The 27,700-nt window shown below is 40.1% G+C and overlaps 1 protein-coding gene across 3 annotated transcripts in view; it reads left to right on the top strand.

Moving 5' to 3' along the window:
• TMEM245 (transmembrane protein 245) overlaps window positions 1-27,700 on the top strand; it is a 106,472-nt gene that overhangs the window by 38,429 nt on the left and 40,343 nt on the right. For all 3 annotated transcript variants that reach the window (XM_003260335.4, XM_030824061.1, XM_030824123.1), the window contains 5 exons: window positions 1,851-1,955; window positions 9,339-9,421; window positions 18,202-18,292; window positions 22,385-22,483; window positions 25,514-25,645. In XM_003260335.4, coding sequence (XP_003260383.2) covers window positions 1,851-1,955; window positions 9,339-9,421; window positions 18,202-18,292; window positions 22,385-22,483; window positions 25,514-25,645 — 510 coding nt within the window. The remainder of the gene's footprint in view (window positions 1-1,850; window positions 1,956-9,338; window positions 9,422-18,201; window positions 18,293-22,384; window positions 22,484-25,513; window positions 25,646-27,700) is intronic.

Raw genomic sequence — 27,700 nt, forward strand, 5'->3', positions numbered from 1 at the left:
ATTTTGGAGATACAAAGAGGAGTGATGCAAACCTAGCTCTTTCTTCAGGAAGCTGCCTTGATAACTAGTTTTCAATTGGTTTCTGATTGTGAAAGTTTTCAGTTTCATTGATTTTAGAATTTAACTTCAGAATATGACATCTGACCTTCCATATCTTAGAAACCTGTTATTCCTTTTTTTTAGTCTCTGCATTGTCTTTGATGCTTTGGTAGCATGCACTGAAAATTAACTCTTATGCTTGAAGCTGTAATTGTCAAGATTAAAGATTAACTTTTTATCTTTGAGTTCACTTTAGCATTGATCTCTTAGTGACTGTCCTTGATGAAAAACAGATAAGGGGGGCACAAGCTTATGAACGTCAAGTGAAAGTAAATGCTGCAGAAGTCATGTTGTTTTTTTAACCAGCATTCTTTGCTTTTGGATGTTTAATTCACTGGACAGCATAAATCAGATCTACATTAAGAATAACTTATTTAGCAATGCTGTTGCTCACCTTGGGGTTGAGCAGTGCATTGTGGTGTTTCAGCAGTTATTAATCTAGTTAAATGTAGTTTTGAAATGTTAGATGGTAGCTTTGCATGAAAGGAATTCTAGCAATCACATATATATTCTGAAAACACAAGTTGTTTAAAATGTAGGATTATTTGTGGTTGTGAAAGATGAGGGAAGTTATAGCAAGACAATGTCAGATAGCATTTAGGGAAAGCACAGTTTTAATTACTGGTTAAGAAACAGCTACTACATTGATTATATCAATTATAGTCATGTCATAAAGCTTATGTTTTCAGAAGAATAGAAACTTCAGGCCGGGCGCGGTGGCTCACGCTTGTAATCCCAGCACTTTGGGAGGCCGAGGCGGGCGGATCACGAGGTCAGGAGATCGAGACCATGGTGAAACCCTGTCTCTACTAAAAATACAAAAAATTAGCCGGGCGTGGTGGCGGGCGCCTGTAGTCCCAGCTACTCGGAGAGGCTGAGGCAGGAGAATGGCGTGAACCCGGGAGGTGGAGCTTGCAGTGAGCCGAGAATGCGCCACTGCACTCCAGCCTGGGCGACAGAGCGAGACTCCGTCTCGAAAAAAAAAAAAAAAAAGAAACTTCAAGTAGAATATCAGATTTTAAAAAGCATTTTATTATGTATTATGAAATATTTCAAACATAAAAAGATGTAAAGACTATCTACCAACGACTTCCCCCTTAATAAAACAAATTAACCAGAAGCCTGTTTTGTGCCCCTCCTTGATTGTGCATTCACCTCCCAACCCCTCGCTCCTTGGGCAACTGTTATCTTTGTTATCTATCATTGCCTTAACATTAGATTTTTTTTATTACTGCTTTTGTAATTCTAATGATATCAAATGGAAAAAATATTTTGAATACAACTTCGTTTTTAATTTGCTCCAGTTTTATCTGTATTTTTTAGTCCATGCCTGTATTATAAGAGACATACTTTTGCTAAAGTCATGTGTATTTGTTAAACTGATGATATGGCTTCATAAGATTTTAGGTCAGCTAATGGATTGTCAATATTTTGTTTAGAGTATTTACCAGGTTATAAATTACAATTTGAAACATAGATGTCCTACAGTTTGAGAATTTGAACATAGATATAGGTTATGTTGAAATCGACTGCCTTTTTCTTAGCTATGACAGTAGTAAACTATATAACAACAGCAGTAATGAGTACTGTGACGTTTTTAAAGTTGCTTAAAGCTTTTATTGCTTTAATTATTATGCCATAATTTGCTTTGCCATGCTGAAGATCCTGTTTTGTCTTTATGACAATTGAGTATATGTATTTTTAAAGTTCTACTTTAAAGATAAGTAATTCTCTTTTTCATTTTTGTGCAGATGATCATCTGGCTGGAGAAGATGTTAGATAAAATAATTAGCATTTTCATCATATTTTTGTTAGTGATAGGAACTCTTCTTTTAGCCCTACTCCTGACTGCAAAGGTAGAGTACAGTGATTATTATTCTCATTAATAAACCCTTAATTGTTAGAATTGTAGGCTGGATAAAAAGCTAGCAGAAGCAGCATGGAAAATGTTAACTTAAAAGTACGTACAATAGCTAAAGGATTTATGATTTGTATATTACTAATTTTGCCATGAATTTGCCAGGTATATTTTCTTTTCAGACCTCTTCTACATGCATTTTTATTTTATCAAAACCCTTGGGAGTAAATACAAATGAAAAAAATGAGATAATGAAGAACAAGTGGCGCTTTTTTTTTTTTTTAATAGGAGAATTAGGATCTGGTCTCATGAATTCTAATCTAGTTAGTATTCTTCACTAGATCAGAATTTGCTGGTTAGCACCTTCCATCCTTGTCTCATTGATCCTTCTGCTGATATCTACCATAGCACCTTTATTTCTCGCTTTCCAGGTCCTTCCAGCTTACACTTCCTTTCCCCATTTTCATCTCATCAAAGAAAATTATTCTCTAAAGCACACCTAAAATGTTATCTTTATAGTGATATCTCTTACTATTTTTTTTAGGCTTATCAAGTCTGACAAGATTTCCCCCCTCACTTTTATAGTACATTTTAATCTTTGTTTTATCTGAACCGTATTGAACTCCACAACCCAGATTTTGGTATGTTGTTTTCAAGGAGTTGGTGAAGCTTATGTGAAATCATGGATACAAAATTTTTTTTATTCCTTTAGTCCCATAGAGACATGTTGGTAACTATAATTGATAATCTGATTAACCAATTTGCTAAAGAACTGCATTATTTCTTAAGTGGCATCTCTGCTTGGAAGTCCTGTTCTTAGTCTCAGCTTCAGTACACCCTCAAGCTATCTTACTTGCTTCTAAAAACCTCCTCTTGTAGTACTTCTGTTCCAGTCTTTGTATAGTTCCTATCTGTTCTTTGGATATTAATTATGTATAGTCACGTATATATACTGTGCAGACTTATTTAGAGGCTTTGTTTTTGTCATATTTTGCTTAAACCTGCTACTGTGCAATCTTACATTCCAGTTCTTTCATTAGAGAAAGCTTTCATTAGTATGGTCTTTTTTTTTCCTTTCTCCTCTCTTCTACACTTTATTCTACTTTTCCTTCTTTGTCCCTTTGCATAGCATCTTTTGCCTGGCCACCTCAGTTTTATCTTTTAAGTCCTTTTTCTTTGTTCATCCCCTGCTTCAGTGAGCTTTTGCTTCTCTGAACTTTGATAACAAGTATTACTGAACCATTTATTTCTGGGTGTAGAATTCATCCAAACTGAGCTTTTGAGGGAACCTTATTCGTTATCTAATTCATTCTCCCAGCTAATAAAGGTGTCATTCTCTGAAACATCCACGACAGTATCTACTTGAATGTTTAATAGACATCTCAACTGTAACGTCAGAGACTGAATTCCAGACCTTCCTCTGCTTGTCTGTTCTTCTCATAGTCTTCAGTGACAACTCCATTCTTCTGCTTGCTCAAATGGAAAGTCTCAGGATCATCTTTGACTACTGTCTTTGTTTTGTATCCACATCCAGTTTGCCAGAAAATCCTTTTTGGCTCCACCTTACTAATATGTCCTGGGATAATAGCAGGGTGAGGAAGTCAGGTAATTCCTTTCCACAGAAATCAAGAATAAAACAGCATGAAATTATTAAACACACCATTTAAAAGCATTAGAAAATGACCAGGTAGGCAACTAGGAGATCTTTCGTTGATGAAAAGCTGCTACTGTAGCTGGTAAAAACAGGTACTTTTTCTTTGCAGGTAAAAACAGGTGGCATTCTTGCACGGGCAGTAAAACCTGCAACTTTTCTTGAAGGAAGTATTCTTCAGTGCACAGATGTGTTTAGGTTTAATGTAGCTTCATTTGTCTATTTTTGCATTTCTTGCCTGTGCTTTTGGTGTCAAGTCCAATTGGAGATGAGCAGAGCCTCAGACACCTGTGGGACAATATCAGACACTCTAGCAGACATGTAATAGGCGTCCCAGAAGATGAGAAGAGGAAGAGAAAAAGGTAGAAAAAATTATTTGAAGAAATACTGCTAAAAACTTTCCTGTGTTTGGTGAAAAACATTAACAGATCCAAGAAGTTCAACAAACCTTCAGTAGAATAAGCATACACAAACACAAAACCATGCCTAGTTACGTCATAGTCAAACTGCCGAAAGACAAAGATAAAAAGAAAATCTGAAAGGAAGCAAGAGAAAAATTACACATCACAAACAGGGAAACAATACAGTTAGTGACTTAATTCTCTTAATAAACAGCAAAGACTAAAAGACATTGGAGTGACATATTTAAAGTCATAGGGAGAAATCTCGGTCAAACAATACTTTTATAGTCCCTGAAACTGTTCTTTCAAAGTAAAGGCAAAATGAAAACATTTCTAGATAAACAGATACTGAATTTGTTGATAGCAGACCTACACTTATATGGAATGCTAACAGAATTCCTTCAGGGTGAAGATAAATGACTCCAGAAATAATCTGGATCCAAAGAAAGGAATGAAAGCACTTGGAAAATATGTGGGTTATATTTTCCCGTCTTCTTGTAATTTATTTAAACAAATATGACTAAAGAAAAATAGAAACACTGTTGTGGCCTTTATAACATATATAGATGAGCTATGTATGTATAAAACCATAGCACAAAGAAGAGGGCTGGCAAGTGGAATTGTACTGCTATGAAGTTCTTAAAATATTTTCCTGGATTTAAGTCAATATTAACTTGAAGTAGATTATGATAAATTAAAAGATGAGATAAGATTTAGATACGTTAAACGCAGGTAATAAATAGCCTAAGGATTAGAGGAACTAAAATGGTATACTAAAATTTGCTGAACACAAAAGGCAGTCCAGGAAGAACAGAGGACCAATAGAGACGGGACAAATAGAAAGCAAGTAGCAAAACAGCAGACCTAACCCTGGTCATGACAATACTTAGGTTACATGAGAAGCAACTAAACAGTCAAAAAGCAGACATTGTCAGACTGAATATAAAAAGCAAGTTCCAACTTGCTTTTGGTATCTGTTAGACACACACTTTAAATTCAAAATCACAGGAAGGTTGATAGTAAAAATATTAAAAAACATACACTGTGCAAACTGTCCACAGAAAATATGTGCAGTTGATTATATATTATCAGACAAAATAGATTGTCAAAAAGAAATATTGCTAGAGGCAAATTAAGGACTTTTCATATGGATAAGAGTTAATATCACCATAAGATAACAGTTATAAATGTATATGCTCCCAACAGCGGAGCTCTAAAATACATGAAATCAAACATTCAGAATTAAAAGGAGAAATAAATCTATGATTATAGTTCAGGATTCAATACTCCTTGCAATAATTGAGGGAATAAGTAGTTAGAAAATAATAAGGATATTTAGAAGCCTTTTAAAACCCTGTCAGTTGGCTGGGTGTGGTGGCTTATGCCTGTAATCTCAGGACTTCGGGAAGATGAGGTGGGTGGATCCCTTGACTCCAGGAGTTTTAAGACCAACCTAGGCAACATGACAAAACCCCATCTCTACAAAGAATAGAAAAAATTAGCTGGGCATGGTGGCTTAAGCCTGTTGTCCCAGCTACTTGAGAGGCTGAGGTGGGAGGATTGCTTGATCCTGGGAGGTTGAGGCTGCAGTGAGCTGTGATCGTGCCACTGCATGTCAGCCTGGGTGACAGAGCAAGACTTTGTCTCAAAAGAAAACAAAAACGAAACACGCCAAAAAATGCGGTCAGTCAACTTGACCTAATTAACAATTAGAAATTATGTTCTTTTCAAGAAAACATGGAATACTCACCAGAATAAACAATATGTTCAATAAATTTAGAAGTATTAGGCAAGGCACAGTGGCACATACCTGTAATCTCAGCTACCTGGGAGGCTGAGGCAGGAGGATTGCTTGAGCCCAAGAGTTTGAGACCAGCCTGGGCAGCATAAGGAGACCCTGGCTCTACAAAAACAATTTAAAAAATTCGCTGGGCATCGTGGTGCATTCCTGTAGTCCCAGCTACTTAGGAAGCTGAGGTGGGAAGATTGCTTGAGCCTTGGAGGTGGAGACTGTAGTGAGCCGTGATTGTTCCCCTGCACTCCAGGCTGGGTGACAGAGTGAGATCACTGTCTCAAACAAAAAAAGCATTTCCTGACACAGAAATTAAAAATCAGTAACAGAAATTTAGGAAATGTCCAAATATTTAGAAATTAAGCAACATACTTCTCTTTTTTGTGTGTGTCGGGGGGTTGTATATAACATTAGTTGAAGCCTTTAATAATTTTAAAATAAGAACTTTAACTTTTTTTTATTATACTTTAAGTTTTAGGGTACATGTGCACAATGTGCAGGTTTGTTACATATGTATACATGTGCCATGTTGGTGTGCTGCACCCATTAACTCGTCATTTACATTAGGTATATCTCCTAATGCTATCCCTCCCCCCTCCCCCCACCCCACAACAGGTCCTGGTGTGTGATGTTCCCCTTCCTGTGTCCATGTGTTCTCATTGTTCAGTTCCCACCTATGAGTGAGAACGTGATGTTTTTTTGTCCTTGCGATAGTTTGCTGAGAATGATGGTTTCCAGCTTCATCCATGTCCCTACAAAGGACATGAACTCATCATTTTTTATGGCTGCATAGTATTCCATGATGTATATGTGCCACATTTTCTTAATCCAGTCTATCATTGTTGGACATTTGGGTTGGTTCCAAGTCTTTTAAGCAACATACTTCTAAACCTGTGAATCGAATAAATTTCAAAGGAAATTAGAAGATTTTAAAATGGAAGAAAATGAAGCCACTGCATATCAAAATTCGTGGGATGCAGCTGAAGCAGTGTCTTGTTGGAAGTTGATGTCATTAAATGCCTTTATTTGAAAAAGGAAAATCAGTGACCTAAGTTTCCACCTTCAGAAGCTAGCAAATAATAGCAAATTAAATCCAAAGTAAATGAAAGGAAGGAAATAATAAGGATCAGGTGCAAATCAAGGAAATTTGAAAAGGAGAAACAATAGTAAAAATATTAATAAACTCAAAAGCTGGTTCTTTGAAAAATATCAATAAAATTGACAAATTTTTAGCCAGACTGGTGAAGAAAAAAGGAAAGAAGATACAAATTACCAATATCAAGTACAAAAGAGGAAACATCTCTGCATATCTCACGGATCTTAAAAGGATAAGGGAATATTGTGAACAACTTTATGCCATCAAGTTTGATAACATTAAATGGAGAAATTCCTTCTAGAGAAGGAATGGAACAGATTCAAGAAGAAACGGAAAAATTGTAGCCCACTATGAGGACAAGAAATTGAATTAGTGTTTGAAAATCCTCCTACCAAGAAGCACTCAGGCCCAGATGATCTCACTGATGAGTTTTATCAAACATGTAGTGAACAAATACTGCCTGTTCTACACAGTGTTGTTCAGTTAGCAAAGAAGTAACACTTGTCAGCTCATTTTATGAGGCTAGTATTGCCCAGATACCAAAGTGAAAGGCATTCACAGAAGGGAAACTGCAGACCAGTATCCCTTATAAATAGACACAAAAATCCTTAACAAAACATTAACAGATTAAATCCTGCAATATGTAAAAAGGAAAATATGTCTATGTGAGGTTTATTTTGGGAATGTAAAACCCGTTTAACCTCCAACAGTTGGTTAATGTAAGATAGGTCTCAAATCCAGTCACTTCTTTTTCAGTACCGCTACTGCCCTGCTCAAAGCCATCCCCGTTCTCTCTTGAATTGTTCCTTAGCCTCATTTAGTCTATTTTCAACACAGCATCCAAACTTACTTTAAACATCTAAGTAAGATTATGTCCCTTAGCTTACAGCCCTCTCTTTTTCCTTATCCCACAAAATGCTAGCCTAAGTCCTCACAAGAACGTGTCAGGCCTTACTCATTCTGGCTGTTTTTCAGGCATTGCGCCTGAGTTGATTATCTCCTCATTGTGTCTGAAATCAGTTTGTTTTCCCTGTCTTGGTGCAGTTTGTATTTTGTGTTCTTCCTACTTTCCTGGGGCCCGATAGAATTGGAAGTGGTATCACTTGATGGCTTAGGTGGCTATGTATCTTTGTTAGGATATCTAGACTCTGTTCTGTTCTGGGTTGGTGACTTGCCCTAGTGATTTTGCTACTTGGTTAATCTCATACCCATGCCCATGGAAAAATACCATCAGTCTTTGTACTGTCTCACTCAATTCCTTGCATACTGTGGAACTTTCCCTGCAGAAAGGGACAGAGATGAGGGGTGGGTGTGGGTGGGGGACTTTGATCTCTTTCCTCTGATTTATCCTTTTCTCCGTCATTACACTTTATTTCCCTCTGTCATTAGAAAAGGGTAACGATGTGGCTTCTTTTCTCCCTGTTACCGGTGAATCATAATATATTTGTCATCTGTGTGGCTCCTGGGTGATAGGGTCAGTTTAGGAGTGAGCTGTTACGCCTCTCTGTTGTGCTCCAGAATGTTTTGTTTCTTTACCTGATGGTTGAGTTCCAAATTGTATCAGATTGTGTTTCTTTCCTTGTTTGGATGTCCTGGGTGAAAAAAATTTTTTTCAACTGGTTAATTCCCATTTTATCCCCCTCATTTTGTTGGTTATTGGGCAAGGTAAATTCAGAGGTGCAGCTTCTGTTGGCTTTTTTTACTCAGAAACCTTACTTAGTTGCGTCTGGGTGCAGTGGCTCACACCTGTAAGCCTAGCACTTTGGGAGGCCAAGGTGGGTAGATCCCTTGAGGTCAGGAGTTCAAGACCAGCCTGGCCAACATGGCAAAACCTTGTTTCTACTAAAAATACAAAATTAGACAGGCGTGGTTGTGAGTGCCTGTAATCCCAGCTACTCAGGAGACTGAGGCACGAGAATCACTTAAACCTGGGTGGGGTGAAGGTTATATCGAGCTGAGATTGCGCCACTGCACTCCAGCAAGCCTGGGTGACAGAGCGAGAATCTGGCTGAAAAAAAAAAAAGAAAAAAAAAACCTTAGTTCCTTATTTGCCTGTTTGTCTCACATTGCATGATAAACCTGTTAGCTCACAAAGTGCTGGTATTGCTTACATAGATATACAAACACATTTATACGATATATTCATGCAAATGAAATGTATGTACATATATGTGTCAAGTATTTGAACATATCTATTTATGTATTTTTTTCTTAAGTAATGTGTTGAACAGGGAGCTAGCATGTACTTTTTATTTCCCGTAGTGTGTATCATTAGATATAATGTATAGTAACTCTGTGGTGCATGTTTCTAAATTAATTAAAGCAAAGGTGTATATTTATTTGGCTCTCAAAGCATTGTTCCAATAATAGAGTAGAAAAATAAATGTTAAATTGGGTTTATTTTTTACTGAGATTCTTCTCTTTCTTTATCTGTAATACAGGTACATCAAGAGAGTGTACATATGATTGAAGTCACAAGTAATTTGATTAATGAAACTCTAGCAAATCACCCTGAGTGGGCAAAGTAAGAATATCGTTTTGAAAAAGAAGAGAGATGAATGACCTAGTTTCAGCATCTGTTTGCATGAAATGACCTTCATTGATGCAGCTGCATTAGAAGATAAAAGATAGGGTTTGCCAGAGCTTTGATAAATAGTGTCATTTTTGCAGAAGAATGGCATGTAATGCAGAGGGTGGGAGGAAAGTGCTCAGGATTTTAGGTACAATTCATGGTGAATGATACTTTATGTTTTATAATTGAGGTTTACAGCATGTTTATAATTTATAAAGCACTTCGTCTGTCTTAATGTCATTTGTTCCTCACAGTGACCGTGTGAGATAGATTGAAGAAATTATCCGCATTTTACACATGAGGAAACAAGATCAAAGGTTAAGGAACTTGAGAGAATAATCCCCCAGTGGCAGAGTAATTTATAACCACTGCTTCTGATCAACTGAAGGAAAGTTTCCACTATAACATGGAAACTGTAACTCCTCAACTTTCTATATAATTTTTAAATTTATGTTATTTATTTATTTATTTTTAAGAAATGAGGTCTCACCATGTTATCCAGGCTGATCTTGAACTCCTGGGCTCAAGCAGTTCTCCTGCTTTAGCCTCTGGAGTAGCTGAGACTACAGGTGTACACCACCATGCCCAGTTTTATAATTATTGACATATTCCCATATTGTATTATTTTTGAGGAAAGATAGGTGAACTATGGCCCAGGGCCAAATTCAGCCACCTCCTGTTGTGTTGGGGACCAGCCTCAACACCACCCACAGGGTACTTGAAGTCCGGTGGCGACAAAGGAATGAGAAGAGACAGGTTAAGGGTTCATAAAGGTGGGAGTTGGGGCCAGTTGCATAATGGAGGCTGCAAAAGGCACCAAGCTCTGGTCTCCACACTATTTATTGAGTATAATCACTTAGATCTAAAAAGCAGATGTTCAGGGCGAAAACAGTGAAAGGGAGGCAGTACGTCATAGGCGTAATCTATAGCAATAGCGGTTTAAATGAATCTCCTTTGTGCTCAAACAGCATATTTTTAACTTATTGGAGAGTAGCTAGTGGGAGCGGGCTTAACTAGGAGCCTGCACGTCTGTCCACATTCCAATGTTTCAAAGGAGTGTCTGTCTCCTTGAACACAGTGTTTACAGATAAGGAGCAGGTCTCGCTCTGAGTATGGGAACGTGATGGCAATTCGGAGGCTTTCCTACTCAGAGGCCTCTTGTGGCTTTCCACAACTTATTGTCCTATATTTTTGTGTCCAGTTTATACAGGCACCCCACAAGCCCTTTTCCCAACACTTTGGTAAATGAAGTTTTAGTGGAACATACCTATGTCTACTCATTTACATATTTTCTCTAGCTGTTTTGGGGTTTCAAGGACAAACAGAATTGTGTAGCTGTGGCAGAGATTATATGTTCTGCAGAGCCTAAAATACTTACTCTCTAGTCCTTTACAGAAAAATTTGCCAACTTCTGTTTTATAGGATCTCTGTGTATGTGTTTAATTTGGCTTCTGGAAGAAGGGTTTTCAATTTTTGTGGGGGATGTTCAGCAGAGCTCTTATCCACCTAACAACTTGATGACACGTTTTATGACCTGCCTTTTATTAACCTCAAGACAGTCATAAGTCAGGAAATATTCTCCCAGTTTTAGGCTTGTAAGTTGAGATTTAACTTGGCTTTTTTCCTTTGCCTCTACTTTGTTCTTTTATATAAAACCTGCCTAGGACATTACTTGAACTTGATTTAGAATAATATTTGATTTTTTTTTTTTTTTTTTTTTTTTTGAGACAGGATCTTGCTCTGTCACCCAGGCTGGATTAAAGTGGCACAATCATGTCTCACTGCAGGCTTGATCTCCTAGGCTCAATCATTCCTCCCACTTTAGTCTCCTGAGTAGCTGGGGCTACAGGCATGAGCCACTATACTCGGCTAATTTTTATATTTTTTGTAGGAGTTTCACCACGTTGCCTAGGCTGGTCTTGAACACCTGGGCTCAAGTGATCTTCCCTCCTCAGCCTCCCAAAATGCTGGGATTACAGGCACGAGCCACTGTGCCTGCCCTATTTGAATCTTCGTAAAATAAGTATATTTCTTTTGAAATATAAATTGTGGTATATTCATGCAGTGGAATATTATGCAGCATTAAAAAAATGGACTAATGGTACATGTACCAACACGGATGACTCAAATATGTTGGCCAGGTGCAGTGGGTGGCTCGCGCCTGTAATCCCAGCACTTTGGGAGGCCGAGGCGGGCGGATTACCTGAGGTCAGGAGTTTGAAACCAGCCTGGCCAACGTGGTGAAACCCCATGTCTACTAAAAATACAAAAACGAATTGTGTGTGTGGCACACACGTATAATCCCAGCTACTTGGGAGGCTGAGGCACGTGAATCGCTTGAACTCGGGAGACAGAGGTTGCAGTGAGCCAAGATTGCACCACTGCACTCCGGCCTGGGTCAAAAAAGCAACAACAAAAAAGTATGCTGAGTGAAAAAATTCAGACAAAAAGCCCAAATGGTACGATTTCATTTATTTAAAGTTCTAGGAAATGCAGACTAATCTGTAGTGACAGTAAGATTAATGGTTGCCTGTGGATTGGGGTGGAGCTCTAGGGAGGACATACATAGAGGTGCAAGGAAATTTTTGGGAGTGATAGATATGTTTATTATTTTGATTAAGGATATAAGAGAAGTGGAATCATCAGATTTCATTCTAGAACAGGCTTTTCGGCTGCTTTGTGGAGAAAAGATTGAAGCTTTACAGGATGTAAACCTTTGAGACAAAAGCTTCTAGAGTAAACTGGATGAGAAGTTACAAAGCCCTGAACTGTAGACAGTTTCAGTGGAGGTAAACAGGAGGGACAGATTTATAAGGTCTTAAGGGGTTAGTTGGTGATTAATTGGATATAGGAGGAGGAAATCTAGCATGACTCATGTTTCTAGCTTTGGAAATTAGTGAGTGATGGTGGATTCACCAAGACAGGAAATAGAAGAGCAGATTTGGTAGGGAAACTAATTCACCTGTTTACGTGTTGAGTTTGAGGTGACTGTTGTAAGTAGAGGCATCCAGTAGGCTGTTGACTATGTAGGTATGCAGTTCAGGAGAGATGGGGTGAAGTTAAAAAGTGGGCAGTTGCTGTGTAGGTCCAGGAATCAGATGAGAGGTCTGGGTTGGATCTTGAGTTTTGAGAAGCATCAACATAAAGAACGTATGTAAGGTACAGAGAGGATGTCTGGAGGTGCGCCCTGTGGATATCTTAAGCCTTTAAGGGTGAGCAAAAAACAATGGTTGACAAAGGAAAATGAGAATGGGCTATGAGGAAGGTAAGAGGAAAACCAAGGAAAGAGAACATTTTGAGAAAGTAGTAGTGGTCAGCAATGTCAGATTGCTGCAGAAATTTTCTAAGAGTGAAATTGGATTTAGCAACTGCAAGAGCAGTTCATTTAATTGGTGTACCAGAAGCCCATTAGATTGCAGTGTGTTGAGAAATTATTGGGAACGAGGAAGTAGAGAAAGCAGGTATAGACTGCTCTTTCCCAAGTTTGCTTATGGAACTTAGCTGGGAAGGAGGTATAGAGCAGTTTTGTTTAATTTTTTAAGATGGAGAAGCCTTGTTTATATGCTCCAGGGAAAGAACTGGTAGAGTGGAAGGGGTTGTAAATATTAGGAGAGAGATCATTCTTAGTGCATTTCTCTGAGGATGAAGCATGAGATGAATCCATGGCATGAATGGAACAGCTGGGGAAAGCAGGTCAGAATGGGTATGGATATAAGTCCTGTGAGTTCAGTGGAGCGGGGAAGGTGGGAAATTAGGGGCCATATATCTTTGGGGTAAGAAGTGAGATCTTCTGTCCTCTAGCTCTTTGCAGATAATACATTTTAAAAGGAGGATGGGAAAAAGGAGGAACCAACATGTATCAGGTATGGGATTTTAGGAAGGAGCCATCTGGGATCTAGGCAAGTGGATAGAGCCTTTCATGGGATGATAGACCTTCCAAGTGTTGTCCTCTAGGGCTCAGCCTCAGCCTTCACATCCAGAGGGCTCATTTTCTTTGGGTCATTCTTCTATACTGGAAGTCAATGCAGAGCCCTTCTGTACTGGTTTTGAATAGTAGCAGCATGCTCTCTGCAACTGTATCAAAGGCACACAGTCTGAGCAGCCCCAGATCAGGTAGTAGAAGAAAGGTTTTTTTGTCTTTTGTTTGAAATTTTGAGGTAATAATTATAGATTCACAGGGAGTTGCAAAGACATATACAGGGAAGACCCATATACTCTTCACCCCACCTCCTCCAGTGTTGTCATCTTGCATAACTATAATACAATAAAACCAGGAAACTGGCATTGCTATAATACACTTACCTTCAGATTTCATCCTCTATGTAGCTTCATGTCAGCTATCAACACACTCAGTACATAACTGTTGCATTGCAGGCTTCCTCGTGCCACCCCTTAACAGCCACACCCACCCTCTACCCTCTCCTTCAAGATTTCCCTAACTCTTAGCAACCACTAATCAGTTCTCCCTAGCTATAAAATCATTTTGAGAATAATACGTAAATCCAGTCATGGAGCATGCGGCCTTTTGAGATTGGCTTTTTGTTGCGTAGCATAATTCTCTTGAAGCTCATCCAAGATGTTGTATGTATCAAGTTTGTTCTTTTTTATTGCTGAGTAATGTTCCCTTTAGGAAGTTTTTTTGTTTTTGTTTTTGTTTTGACACAGAGTCTTACTCTTACCCAGGCTGGAGTGCAGTGGTGTGATCTCGGCTCACTGCAACCTTCACCTCCCGGGTTCAAGCAATTCCTGTGCCTCCCAAGTAGCTGGAATTACGGTCATGTACGCACTACCATGCCCGGCTAATTTTTGTGTTTTTAGTAAGAGACAGGGTTTTACCATGTTGGCCAGGCTGGTCTTGAACTCCTGACCTCAAGTGATCCACCCACCTCGGCCTCCCAAAAGGAAGGCCTTTTTCTTTTTTTTTTTTTGAAATGGAGTCTCACTCTGTCGCCCAGGCTGGAGTGCAGTGGCGCGATCTCGGCTCACTGCAAGCTCCGTCTCCCAGGTTCACGCCATTCTCCTGCCTCAGCCTCCCGAGTAGCTGGGACTACAGGTGCCCGCCACCACGCCCGGCTAATTTTTTTTTGTATTTTTAGTAGAGATGGGGTTTCACTGTGTTAGCCAGGATGGTCTCGATCTCCTGACGTCGTGATCCACCTGCCTTGGCCTCCCAAAGTGCTGGGATTACAGGCTTGAGCCACTGTGTCTGGCCAAGGAAGCCTTTTTAAAGCTGTTTAGACTCTGGTGATTCATGGAAGGTCTGATTCTTTTGCAGCAGATAGGTGGGGATAGGATTGGAAATAGTAGGGGTCGGTGTGAAATAATGATAATGGTTTCCTGCATCCCTCAGTACTCAGTGGATTCTGTCAGGAGGAGGGCAGTTGACCTTGTGGGGGATTCATGTAGCTACTCCTAGTAGAGAAGATACAGTTAAGTCCAGATGTCCTTTCTTCCAACTTGGTGTGGTTTTATATGGCCCATGTAGTCCCTTGACTTCTGCTGGATGTGCCTCGTAAGCTGGTGGGTAAATTAGACAGATTAGGATCATCTTAGTGGAGCTCTAAAGAAAATGAGGTGGTTGTACATCCTGATTCTTGTCTTTGGCAGTTGTTAGTCGGGAGCTCATTTTCTGCTTTCTCCTGACTTGTCTCAAGCCTGTTGATTCCTGTGCCTCAGGACCCTCATTAGGAGATGGCACTGAAATGGTTCTCAGTTGCACTTATCCCTTCGCTTACTTGGGAGAAACCCAGTAGGCTAAACTAAGTTGTTTTTAATCAGGGTTGTTCTCTTGGAAGGTAGTAGGTGATAGAGATTAACCTTTACTCAGGAAGGTGAAGGCAGACCAGTCTAAACTGTAGGGCATTGGTTTCTGCTGAGGGATCCCTCTTGAGTGAGTAGGGGAGTTAGTGATAGGCTGAGGCAGAGAATCTCCAAGGAAAGAGCTCAGTTCAGGGGCTGTAGGGGTGTAAGGCCGGAGTGCAGCCCAGCTAAGGCGGCTCCTGTGTTTCTGGCCCCATGTCTCCTGAGGGAGGCTGGGACTGAGCCAGTGCCTCTACCTTGTCCCCAAAACAGCTCCTCTCATTTGTTGCTCTTAGGAAACCTGTGTGAGTACATTGGGAAAGTGTTTTCATAGTGGCCAGTAAGACATTTTCCCAGGCCCACTAGACATTTGTGAATCATTAAGGATCTGTCCAGATACCTCTATGAATCTTCACACTTTTTTTTTTTTTTTTCGAGATGGAGTCTCGCCCTGCCGCCCAGGCTGGAATGCAATGGCATGATCTTGGCTCACTGCAACCTCTGCCTCCTGGGTTCAAGCAATTGTCCTGCCTCAGCCTCCCAAGTAGCTGGGACTACAGGTGCACACCAACACACCTGGCTAATTTTTTCATTTTTAGTAGAGACAGGGTTTCACCATGTTGGCCAGGTTGGTCACTAACTACTGACCTCAGGTGATCCACCCACCTTGGCCTCTCAAAGTGCTGGGATTACAGGCGTGAGCCACCATGCCTTGCCCATCTTCACACTTTTGAATAACACTACAGGAGAGTGTTATCATTATAATATATAATATCAGTATAATACCAATATATCAATATAATGTCAATTATAAGTTACCATATAGTTGAAAATATTTAGCAATCCCTTTAAGCCACTGATGAATTTATAAAAGAGTAATTTAAAAGCTACTTAATTTCTCCCGAATCACATTTCAGTTTAGTGATCCAGATTTCCTGTTTATATCCTTATACTGTAAATTATTATATTTGTGTCTGTAAAAGTTTGAAATTTTGTCTTACTTGCTGAGAAATTTTTTTTTTTTTGAGACAGTCTTGCTCTTTTGCCCAGGCTGGAGGGTAGTGGCATGAACTTGGCTCATTGCAACCTCTGCCTCCTGGGCTCAAGTGATTCCTGTGCCTCAGGCTCCTGTGTAGCTTGGACTACAGTTGTATGCAACCATGCCCAGCTAATTTTTGTATTTTTTAGTAGAGACAGGGTTTTGCCTTGTTGGCCAGGCTGGTCTTGAACTCCTGGCCTCACGTGATCTTCCCGCCTTGGCCTCCCAAAGTGCTGGGATTACAGGCATGAGCCAGCGTGCTGGCCTTGCTGAGAGATATTTGAGTGGACTGAGGAGTTTGCCAAGAAGTTTCACAGATACTTTATTTGGAGTGTGGGACAAACTGGTTAATACTTAAGATTCAACCCACTACTGATTTAATAGTCTACTTTTTAATTTATTCAAAAGATCTCTTATTTTTTCTAGTTAAAGACCACTTTCCTAGGCACCATGACTTTGTGGCTGTCAGTGGCAACTGACTTTATGACCATCTTTCTCATACACAGCACATAAAGTTGCTGTGAGTTGAAGATGTTGCACATTTGACTTTACCTAATTGACCCTTTTGTGTTAGATTTGTAGGATGTGTCATTTTGGGGCCTCAGGAAAGTAAATGGCTAGCTTCTGCTTGCCTTCACCTTTTGGCTTCACTCTGGAATAGTTGAAATGAGGACTGTTAAATTTGTGAATGTCAACATCTCCAGCGTATATTATTAAAAGGAACAATTTAGATAATACGTGAACATATTTTCTCTTGTGGAAAACATTAGGATTGTGTAAAGGATTCTTGATTAAGGTGTATGGTACAGCCTGCTTAGTCAACAGAAGAATGAGGAGGCCACCTCTCACTGCACAACAAGTAAAGCTTGTGGGCTATAGTTCCTTGCATAGTTGGAACTTTGCTCAGGAATTCTATCTTTAAAAGATCTTCAGTAGATAACCAAGTTGAGGATGATGATTCACCTTCTTCATTTCCTGCAGAAATTCTTTCTGAATTTCTTTGTGAAGAAATTCTTTCTGATTTCTTCACTTCCTTAGATCAGTGATTCTCAAACTGTAGCATGCATCAGTATCACTTACAGGGCTTGTTAAGGTACAGATTGCTGGGCCCTAGTCGTGTTCCTTTTTCAGTAGATCTAGGTTTGGGCCCCCAATTTTTCATTTCTAACAAGTTTCCAAAAAGTTCTGATGCTGCTGGTTTGTGGACCGCACTTTGAGAACCCTGTCCCAGATGTTGAATATCCCAGTCTCCCAGAACCATTTTCTTTGGTGCTAAATAAGGCAGATGACTCAGGACCTGTGAACAGAGAAACCAGGCAGAGTAGAATGAAAGGGAGGTTGTAGGGAAAGTGGGTCTAAAAGCTAAGGAAACATTGAGGCCTGGTGCCATGGCTCATGTCTGTAATCCCAGAACTTTGGGAGGCTGAGGCGGGTGAATCACTTGAGGTCAGGAGTTTGAGACCAGCCTGACTAGCATGGTGAAACCCTGTCTCTACTAAAATACAAAATTAGCCAGGCGTGGTGACATGCCTATAATCTCAGCTACTTGGGAGGCTGAGGCAGGAGAATCACTTGAACCCAGGAGGTGGAAGTTGCAGGGTTGCACCGAGCTGAGATTGTGCCATTGCACTCCAGCCTGGGCAACAAGAGTGAAACTCCGTCTCAAAAATAAAATAAAATAAATAAAAGTTAAGGAAAGATTGAAAGGACATCCTGAATGTTAGAGACTTAGGACAGTTAAGCCTGGAAGTCCTGCTCATGATGCTTCGGTGTCTGTGTGTTGATGAATGATCAACAGTCTGCTGTTATGGATTAAGCATATCAAGTTCAAAGCATTATTGGTACACTACACAGAAAGTGTGCTTTTTTCATTTTTTTCTTTGTTTTACATTAGTTGGCTTCCTGAGGCTCAGGTAGTCCAAAGAGCCCTGAATTCTGCAGCTAACAATGTGTATCAGTATGGACGAGAATGGATAACTCACAAGGTAAGGGAAGAAACTTTCTTTGTGGCTTTCTCTTTTCAGAGTCTTAACTGGTGGTTGCTTGTTGCTTTGATAAAACATAAGTAGAAATGCTATTCACAGCAGTAAATAGGCTTAAATAAACAGATAAGCAACATACAATGAAATCTTTTGAAAGATCACATTGAATAGGGGTAGTAGCCTGAACAATCTGAGAGGTTGGTCATGTACTTTTTCAAGATAGATCTGATTCATTACTTGTGAGTTAGGACAGAATGATCACTTGGTTTGGGTGGTCAAATAAGGCTTTGTAGAGAAAAAGGTATTAATGCATATTAAATCTTATTATCTGCTGATAACTATCTTTGTCAGTTTCCAGTTATTTTCATTTAATATTTGTTTTTTTTCTTTTACTGTTTCTAAGAAGCCTGCAGTATGAATTATTTTGCCTGCTTTGCAGATGAGGAAACAAGACTCAGCAAGGCTGAGTCAGTTCCCAGTGGTCATGTAGTAAATTGCAGAGCTTGGTTTGAAACTAAAGCTTAACTTCAAATCCTTTGTTTCTACTGTAGTATGCTTGCAGTGTGTGCCCAGAACTGGATTAAGTGCTTTTGATGTGGCACTTGAGATAAACCTTGAAGGAATTGCAGATCAAGGAAGAGTGGATTTTAAGAAGGGTATTTGTGTGAGCCAAGATGCAGAGACAGGAGTGTGCTTGAAGAGATGATTGAGATGCAGAGACAGGAGTGTGCTTGAAGAGATGATTGAGATGCTGAGACAGGAGTGTGCTTGAGGAAACGATCTTGACTCAAGTGGAGGGAGCTTTGTGAAGGGGAAATGAATGATAGAGGAAAAGACAGCACAGTTAAGGATTAGATTCCACAATATGGATTTGGGATATTCTTTCCATCCCTAGTTTTGCCTGTAGGAATAAAGGTAATTTGCACTTTTAGTATACTGAAATAATTAGGATTATGTAAGAATCGACAAGATTTGTGGCAGTAAGACTTGTGCCCAGAAAAATATATTAGTATGTGGTTCCATATTGAAAATCCAAAAACAAAATCTAAAAAAAATAATATTATGAAGATAGCTGTATACACATATATGGAATCAGGCTGGCCATGGTGGCTCACGCCTATAATCCGAGCACTTTGGGAGGCCAAGGCAGGTGGCGAATCACGAGGTCAAGAGTTCGAGACCAGCCTGACCAACACGGTGAAACCTGGTCTCTACTAAAAATACAAAAGTTAGCCAGGCGTGGTTGTGCACGCCTGTAATCCCAGCTACTCAGGAGGCTGAGGCAGGAGAATCGCTTGAACTCGGGACGCAGAGGTTGCAGTGAGCCGAGATCACGCCACTGCACTCTACTCTGAGTGACAGCAAAACTCCATCTCAAAAAAAAAAAAAAAGAAAAAGAAAAAAAATTAAATGAGCTTATTTACCTCAAGTTAGATGGCTCTCAAATGCTGTTCTGACTATGCTTCATGCTTGGTTGCCTCTCATATGCAGAGGCATATCAGGCACCACCAACAGTACTTGTGTTTCAGTGATGTGGTTTTTTTTTTTTTCTTTTTGTGGAGAGGGAGTTTTGCTCCGTTGCCCAGGCTGGAGTGCAGTGGCGTGATCTCAGCTCACTGCAACTTCCACCTCCTAGGCTCAAGTGATCCTACCACTTCAGCCTCCTGAGTAGCTGGAACTACAGGCATGCACCACCATGCCCAGCCAATTTTTCTATTTTTTATAGAGACGTGGTTTCACCATGTAGTCCAGGCTGGTCTCCACCTCCTGTGCTTACACAATCCTTCCACCATGGCCTCCCAAAGTGCTATGATTACAAAGCATGAGCCACGATGCCTGGCCAAATGGCTTTATTATATTGAGTATTTTGTTTTCAGTTTATGAATAAATCAAATATAAAGGAACAAATATGAACAGATATGTTTGCATTGAATATGTCTACTAACTGGTTCACTTATCTGTAAGGCCAGCATCAAATAGACAAAGAGTAAGGAAATAGATGTTGTAAACTAACATGAGAAAATGGTCACTCCTTTCATTACTAAAGAAGAAAATAATAAATAATGGCTACATTTCGCACCTGTTAAATTCCCTAAAAATTTTCCAGTTAGTTCATAAGGCTTTGAGGAAATTGGGTCATTTATGTAATTTTGGAAAGCATTAATTGGTATATTTCTTATTATAGATGTCAGTTTACCAGTGCATAGCAAGAGCCATTAAAATGCTCATTTTTGGCTGGGTGTAGTGGCTCATGCCTGTAATCCCAGCACTTTGGGAGGCTGAGGCAGGAGGATCACTTGAGCCCAGACCAGCTTGGGCAACATAGTGAGACCTTGTCTTTACAAAAAATAAGAAAATTAGCTGTGTGTGGTGTCAATGCGCCTGTGATCCCAGCTACTTGGGTGTCTTAGGTGGCAGGATCGCTTGAGCCTGGGAGGTACAGGCTTCAGTGAGCCGTGATCATGCCACTGCACTGCAGCCTGGGTGACAGAGTGAGACCCTGTCTCAAAAAAACAAAACAAAACAAAACAAAAACTCATTTTATTTGGTTCCGGTACATTTATTTATGTCACAAGTAACCCTGCAATGAACATCCATATATATCCTTAAAAACTGTGTAAAAGGATGTTCATTGCAGTGTTATCATGACATTAAAAATTAGGATTCATGGATGGGCGTGGTGGCTCACGCCTGTAATCCCAGCACTTGTGGAGGCTGAGGTGGGCAGATCACTTGAGGTCAGGAGTTCAAGACCAGCCTGGCCAACATGGTGAAACCCCATCTCTACTAAAAATACAAAAATTAGCTGGGTGTGGTGGCACACACCTGTAATCCCAGCTACTCAGGAGGCTGAGACAGGAGAATTGCTGGAACCTGGGAGGCAGAGGTTGCATTGAGAGTCGAGATTGCGACACTGCACTTCAGCCTGGGTGACAGAGCAAGACTCTATCTCAAAAAAAAAAAAAGAAGGATTTATTGTGTATCCTTAGAGTGGGTAATGATCAGCTAATACCAGAACGTAATGAACTAATATAAAAGTATTAAAGATGAAGGTTAGTGATGAAGGCTAAAGATTAAATGTTTATAATGCAATAGAAAATATAGAGTTCTAAATTGTCTGTATGTAAACAGGCAGAAAGTTGCAGAGGAAATAGAAAAATGGAAACAATTGTATTAAGGAAGTGGGCCTACAAATTTCTTTTAGAATTTCTTTGGGTTTTTTTTTTTTTTTTTTTCTGAGACCAGGTCTTACTCTGTTGCTCAGGCTGGAGCACGTTGGCGTGATCATGGCTCAGTGCAGCCTCAACCTCCTGGACTCAGGTGATCCTCTCACCTCAGTCTCCCGAGTAGCTGGGACTGCAGGCATACACCACCACACCTAGTAATTTTTTTTTATTTTTTTGTAGAGATGGGATTTCGCCATGTTGGTCAGGCTGATCTCAGACTCCTGGGTTCAAGCGATTGCCCACCTCAACCTCTGAAAGTGTAAAAATTGTTTTTTATATTATAATATGGTTTTAATAATAACTAAGTGGGATAACATAATGATAGCCTTCCTCTAAGTTACGTTGTCTCAGTGTACTTGATTTCCACAAACCCGCGGCAAGTCTGATCAATTAAATGAGACCGGACATCTCTCAGCATGCAATGGAGGGAAGGATTTGTGTTTATAGCCAACATCCTAAAATTTTACTTAAAGTTCTGTGGTAATTCTTAATAATAGAGATAAATGTAACATGAGACATATGTATAATGGAAGGGCACTGGGATTACAGGGGAAAGATTTTTCTCTGGACAGGTAAGATCAGATAAGTCAGCAATCATGGCTTCATTTGCACCATTCTCTGATAGCATGAGGTAGGTCTGTTAGAGACCTGAGAATAGAGCAAAGAAAATAGAAGCAAAAAGATGAGAAAGGAAATTTAGTGGGAATACTCAGGAATAGATTTAAGGAAAGAACGTAATATGGCTGGAGATAAATAGTCTGGAACATTTTTGTTTGCTTTGGAACAAATGTAAATACCCAGCATATATTAATTTTACTCTGTTGTTGCCTGAAATATTGTACCAGGTCGTATCTGTGTTTTTTTCTAGCTCCATAAAATTCTAGGAGATAAGGTGAACAATACTGCTGTAATTGAAAAGCAAGTACTAGAACTTTGGGACAGACTGTATCACTCTTGGTTTGTAAAGGTAAGTTATTTTAGCTAAGGTTTTCTGTTGTAAACTAGTAAAGTCCTTTTATTGACTCATCTGCTAGATAGGATTATATTCACAGTGGGATTTCATTCATGGAAATTTTAAAACAGCAAAACCTTAAGCCTCAGGTCACTAAAAGTCAGTGTGAGTTGATGGTTAGTCTCCATGGCAGAACCTGCCTATCTCTCTGGTGCGTCAGTATTCCATCCTCAGTCTTTTGTCATGGACATCTCATCCTCTAGACTAGCTCTGTACAGGAGAAGTGTAATGCAAGCCACATAAGGTAATGTTAAATTTTCTAGTACTTATACTAAACGAATTTTACCTGTTTTAATTTTTTAGTGATATTTTATTTAACCCAATATACCCCAAATACTATTATTTTAATATATAATCATTAGAAAAAGTTTAATAAGATATTTTATATTCTTTTTTTTCCATACTGTCTTTGAAATCTAGCATGCATTTTATACCAGCAGCACATCTCAGTTTTTGAGCTAGCCATATTTTAAGTGCTCAGTAGCCACATGTGGCTAGCTCCTACTGGCTACTGTTTTAGACAGTACAACTGTAGGCATTAATAACTTTTCTTTGAGGAAGTGAAACTGAATCTAAAAGCTTAGAGATCTTTTATTTTTTTTTATTATTTATTTATTTATTTTTTGAGACAGGGTCTTGCTCTGTCACCCAGGCTGGAGTGCAGTGGTGTGATCTCGGCTTACTATAACCTCTGTCTCTTGGGCTCGAGTGATCCTCCTGCCTCAGCCTACTGAGTAGCTGGGATTACAGGTGCATGCCACCATGCCTGGTGAATTTTTTTGTATTTTTTGTAGAGACAGGGTTTTGCCATGTTGCCTAGGCCATCCTATACACCGGATCTGGCAGAGCCTGTGGGCTAGCAGGAGCCGTGCTGTGTATAGAGTGGGCAGAGTTGGTGGTGATGGTTCTCAGAGTTGATGTAAGGAGAGCAAGTATATATATAAGTCTGTTAATGTAGGGTGGAGGGGGAGGAGGGCTGATTTTAAATTTGAATTTGTTGCTTAGTGACTTGTTTGGGATTATGTACTCTTGCTTTGGGATGAGTTGAAGGAAGATTGTTAGTTTTTATAGATTTCAAAGACTTGGGAAAAAATATTCAGGGAATATCTAGGTGAGTATCATAGATTTGATCCCATCTGCTGAAAAACCAGATAATTAGAAAGCTATATCTGTTTCCTCTGCTAATTCTGGGGCTTCTGCTTACAAATAGCTTTTATTACCCCTCACACCTCCTGAGCTTTATTTTATAGTAGAGGAAGGTCAGCGTTTCATAAGCATAGGTTTGTTAAGTGGTTAAGTACAGTTGTCCCCCAGTATCATGGGTGATTGGTCCTAAGACACCCCACTGGTACCAAAATCCAGGGATGCTCCAGTTCTTTGTACAAAATTGGCATATTTGTTGGCTGGGCATGGTGGCTCATTCCTGTAATCCTGGCTGTTTGGGAGGCTGAAGTGGGAGGATCATGTGAGGCTGGGAGCTTCAGACCAGCCTGGGCAACATAGTGAGACCCCATCTATACAAAAAATTAGCTGGATGTGGTGATGTGGGCCTGTAGTCCTAGCTACTCGGGGAGACTGAGGCGGGAGGATCACTGAAGCTCAGGAGTTGGAGGCCGCAGTGAGCTATGACTGCACCATTGCACTGCAGTCCAGCCTGGTGACAGGGCAAGCAAGACCCTGTCTCTAAAAATAGAAGACAACATTCCTACCATCATGCTTGTCTAATTTTTAAATTTTTATAAAGATAGGATCTCACTATGTTGCCTGGGTTTGTCTTGAACTCCTAGGCTCAAGTGATCCTCTTGCCTCAGCCTCCCAAAATGGTAGGATTACAGATGTGAGCCATTTTACCTGGCCCTTATCTCTTTCAAATTTAGTTATTCTCATATCTCTGCCAATGTCTTCTAGATAGATAAATTCTATTTACTGCCTTACGTTTGCTTGCTATATTCTTCTGTCCTCATTTTCCTTATCTTGTATGGTAAATTAAAAAGAAAAATGAGGGCCGGGCACGGTGGCTCACGCCTGTAATCCCAGCACTTTGGGAGGCCGAGGTGGGCGGATCACGAGGTCAGGAGATCAAGACCATCCTGGCTAACACAGTGAAACCCTGTCTCTACTAAAAATAAAAAAAAAATTAGCCAGGCGTTGTGGCGGGTGCCTGTAGTCCCAGCTACTCGGGAGGCTGAGGCAGGAGAATGGCATGAACCCAGTAGGCGGGGTTTGCAGTGAGCCGAAATCGCACCAGTGCACTCCAGCCTGGGTGATAGAGCAACACCCTGTCTCAAAAAAAAAAAAAAAAAATCAGGAAAGGAGGAAAAAGCAAAGATGGGAGATCAAGAGAAAGGTGGAGGGCCTAAAAACTAAAAAAAAAAAAAAGAAAGTAAATGCTGTTTAGTGTGTTGTTGTAGATACTGAGAAATAAGATGTGTTTGCAAATGTATTTAGGAGGGAAGCACTGGAGCAAGACTCAGACAAGGTACCTAGAATATAAACAAAAGAATTTTATATTTCAGGTCTTTAAATGGAGTTCGTAGCTGATTTCTTTTTTCTTTTTTAGACAGAGTCTTGCTCTGTCACCCAGGCTGGAGTGCCCTGGCGCATTCTTGGCTCACTGCAACCTCCGCCTCCTGGATTCAAGTAATTCTCCTGCCTCAGCCTCCTGAGTAGCTGGGATTACAGGCACGTGCCACCACGCCTGGCTAATTTTTGTATTTTTAGCAGAGATGGGGTTTCACCATGTTGGTCAGGGGGGTCTCAAACTCCTGACCTTGTTTTCTACCCGCCTCGGCCTCCCAAAGTGCTGGGATTACAGACGTGAGCCACCGCACCCGGCCTTAGCTGATTTCTTAAATAATGCAAAGTTCTTTTCCTTGGAGTACTTACTGAAGTGATTAAGGGGACCTGAAGCAAAATGTGACATTTATACTTTTTGTTCTTTAGATTAAGATGGGAATTTCACGTCTGCACTGTTTTATTCCATAGAATGTAACACACTCTGGAAGGCACAAAGGACAGAAGTTGCATGTCAGTCGTCAGAATAGCTGGCTGGGAGACATTCTGGACTGGCAGGATATTGTTTCCTTTGTTCACGAGAACATTGAGACATTTCTTTCGGTAAGAAATAGCATTTATAGTTAAGCTGAAGTTCAAAATAAAAACAAACTGTAATTCCAAGTTTTCTTTATACACTTTGAGGCCTCATCTATCCTGTTTTTAACATCATGACATTTACATGTTTGAGAACTCTAAATGCACTAGGATGATGTTCAAAAGCCATAGGCTTCAGGTGTCACTCCCTTGGTATTTCCCCTGTGGTTGTAGAGTAGCTGAGAGATGACCAGGATGTCTCCAACTGGACTACTAGAGAGGGACCTGCCTTTGTGGTGTGCGAAGACCCTTGACCAGATGGAAATATGGTTCCAGTTACACTGGAGGGATGGGATGTTATGCATGCTTAGCTTGTTACCTTCCCACCTAACCTCCCACCATGCACCATCACCTCTGCAGTCTTTGCAGCATTCCTAAGTGCTAACTACTGCTTCTTCTCATTCCATACCGTATTTTGTATGGTGTCTTGGCATGTAGAATTTCACAGAGAGAAATTTTCTTGTGCATAAACTTGTGACTTTTATCAAGTGAACAAAAATTGAGGTTTGACATGCTAAACTTTTTAAAATTAATTAAGTTTTTTTTGAGACGGAGTCTCATTCTGTTGCCTAGGCTGGAGTGCGGTAACGTGATCTCAGCTTACTGCAATTTCCGCCTCCCGGGTTCAAGCAATTCTCCTACCTCAGCCTTCTGAGTAGCTGGGATTACAGGCGTGCCTGGTGTGGTGTGGTGGGCCACACCCAGCTAATTTTTTTTTTTTTTTTTTTTTTGCGTTTTTTAGTAGATACGGGGTTTCTCCATGTTGGCCCAAGCTGGTCTTGAACTCCTGACCTCAAGTGATCTGCCTGCCTCGGCCTCCCAAAGTGCTGGGATTATAGGTGTGAGCCATCGCACCTGGCCTAAATTTAATTTTTATCAAAGTAATACATGACCATAACTGAAAAGGCAGCATCTCTGAAAGATTTTAATAAACAGCAGTACCCTGCTGTATGCCTCCCAATTTCCCATCTTTTCTTTACAAACAACTGTCAATTCTTTTAGCTTTCCCTGGGTATTTACCTCTGAATTTCTAAAATAATGTTTATGCTACTCTTTCTTTGTTTTGCAGTGTTAGATGTTATCTTTTGGCTTCTTAATGTGGAAGATGAAGTGCTGTTAATCAGATATTGGGCCTTTAACATGGATTCCTTAATTTTGAAAGCCTCTTTTCTGTTTTCTGTCTCTTTGTTTTCTTTTTCCCCTGAGAAATAGCTTCAACTTGCCTTTGAAACAGTGATTGAGGCCAGGAGTGGTGGCTCATGCCTGTAAATCCCAGCACTTTGGGAGGCCGAGGCGGGTGGATCACCTGAGGTTGGGAGTTTGAGATCAGCTTAACCAACATGGAGAAACCCTGTCTCTACTAAAAATACAAAATTAGCTGGGCATAGTGGCACATGCCTGTAATCCCAGCTACTCGGGAGGCTGAGGCAGGAGAATCGCTTGAATCTGGGAGGCGGAGGGTGCGGTGAGCTGAGATTGCACCATTGAGCTCCAGCCTGGGTAACAAGAGCGAAACTCCATCTTTAAAAAAAAAAGAAAAAAAAGAAACCGTGGTTGAAATTTTCATTTCTGCTACCATACTTGTAATATCCAACAGTTCTTTATTCTGAACCATCCTTTTTTATTTATTTGAGAATATTACTAATAAAATATTTAAAATGACTTCTGCTCTCTCTTTGCTGTGAGTTTCTTTAAAGTTTGTTTTGCTTTCTCTTTTGTCACCTGTGTGGTGATCCTTGGCAGTGTGTTCCTTTTTAAGAGTGCAACACTAAAAGCAGCTGGAAGGTCCTGTAGAAAAGCCCATTAGTCAGCAGGTTCCACCCAGTATCCTGGACCTTCCAGTTGGCTCTTTAATGCCAATGCTTACACAAATAGTGTATCATCTAATAATACCTTTGAATGTTTGCTTTCCCCAAAAATTCAGGTGTGTTAACTAAGTTATTGAATCCCTTTTTGTTTTGTTTTGTTTCGTTTTGTGACTGTAGTCGTTGAACTTAAAAGCATCTGTTATTGATGAAGTGA

Source organism: Nomascus leucogenys, chromosome 1a (genome assembly GCF_006542625.1).
Source record: "Nomascus leucogenys isolate Asia chromosome 1a, Asia_NLE_v1, whole genome shotgun sequence".
Taxonomy (NCBI): domain Eukaryota; kingdom Metazoa; phylum Chordata; class Mammalia; order Primates; family Hylobatidae; genus Nomascus; species Nomascus leucogenys.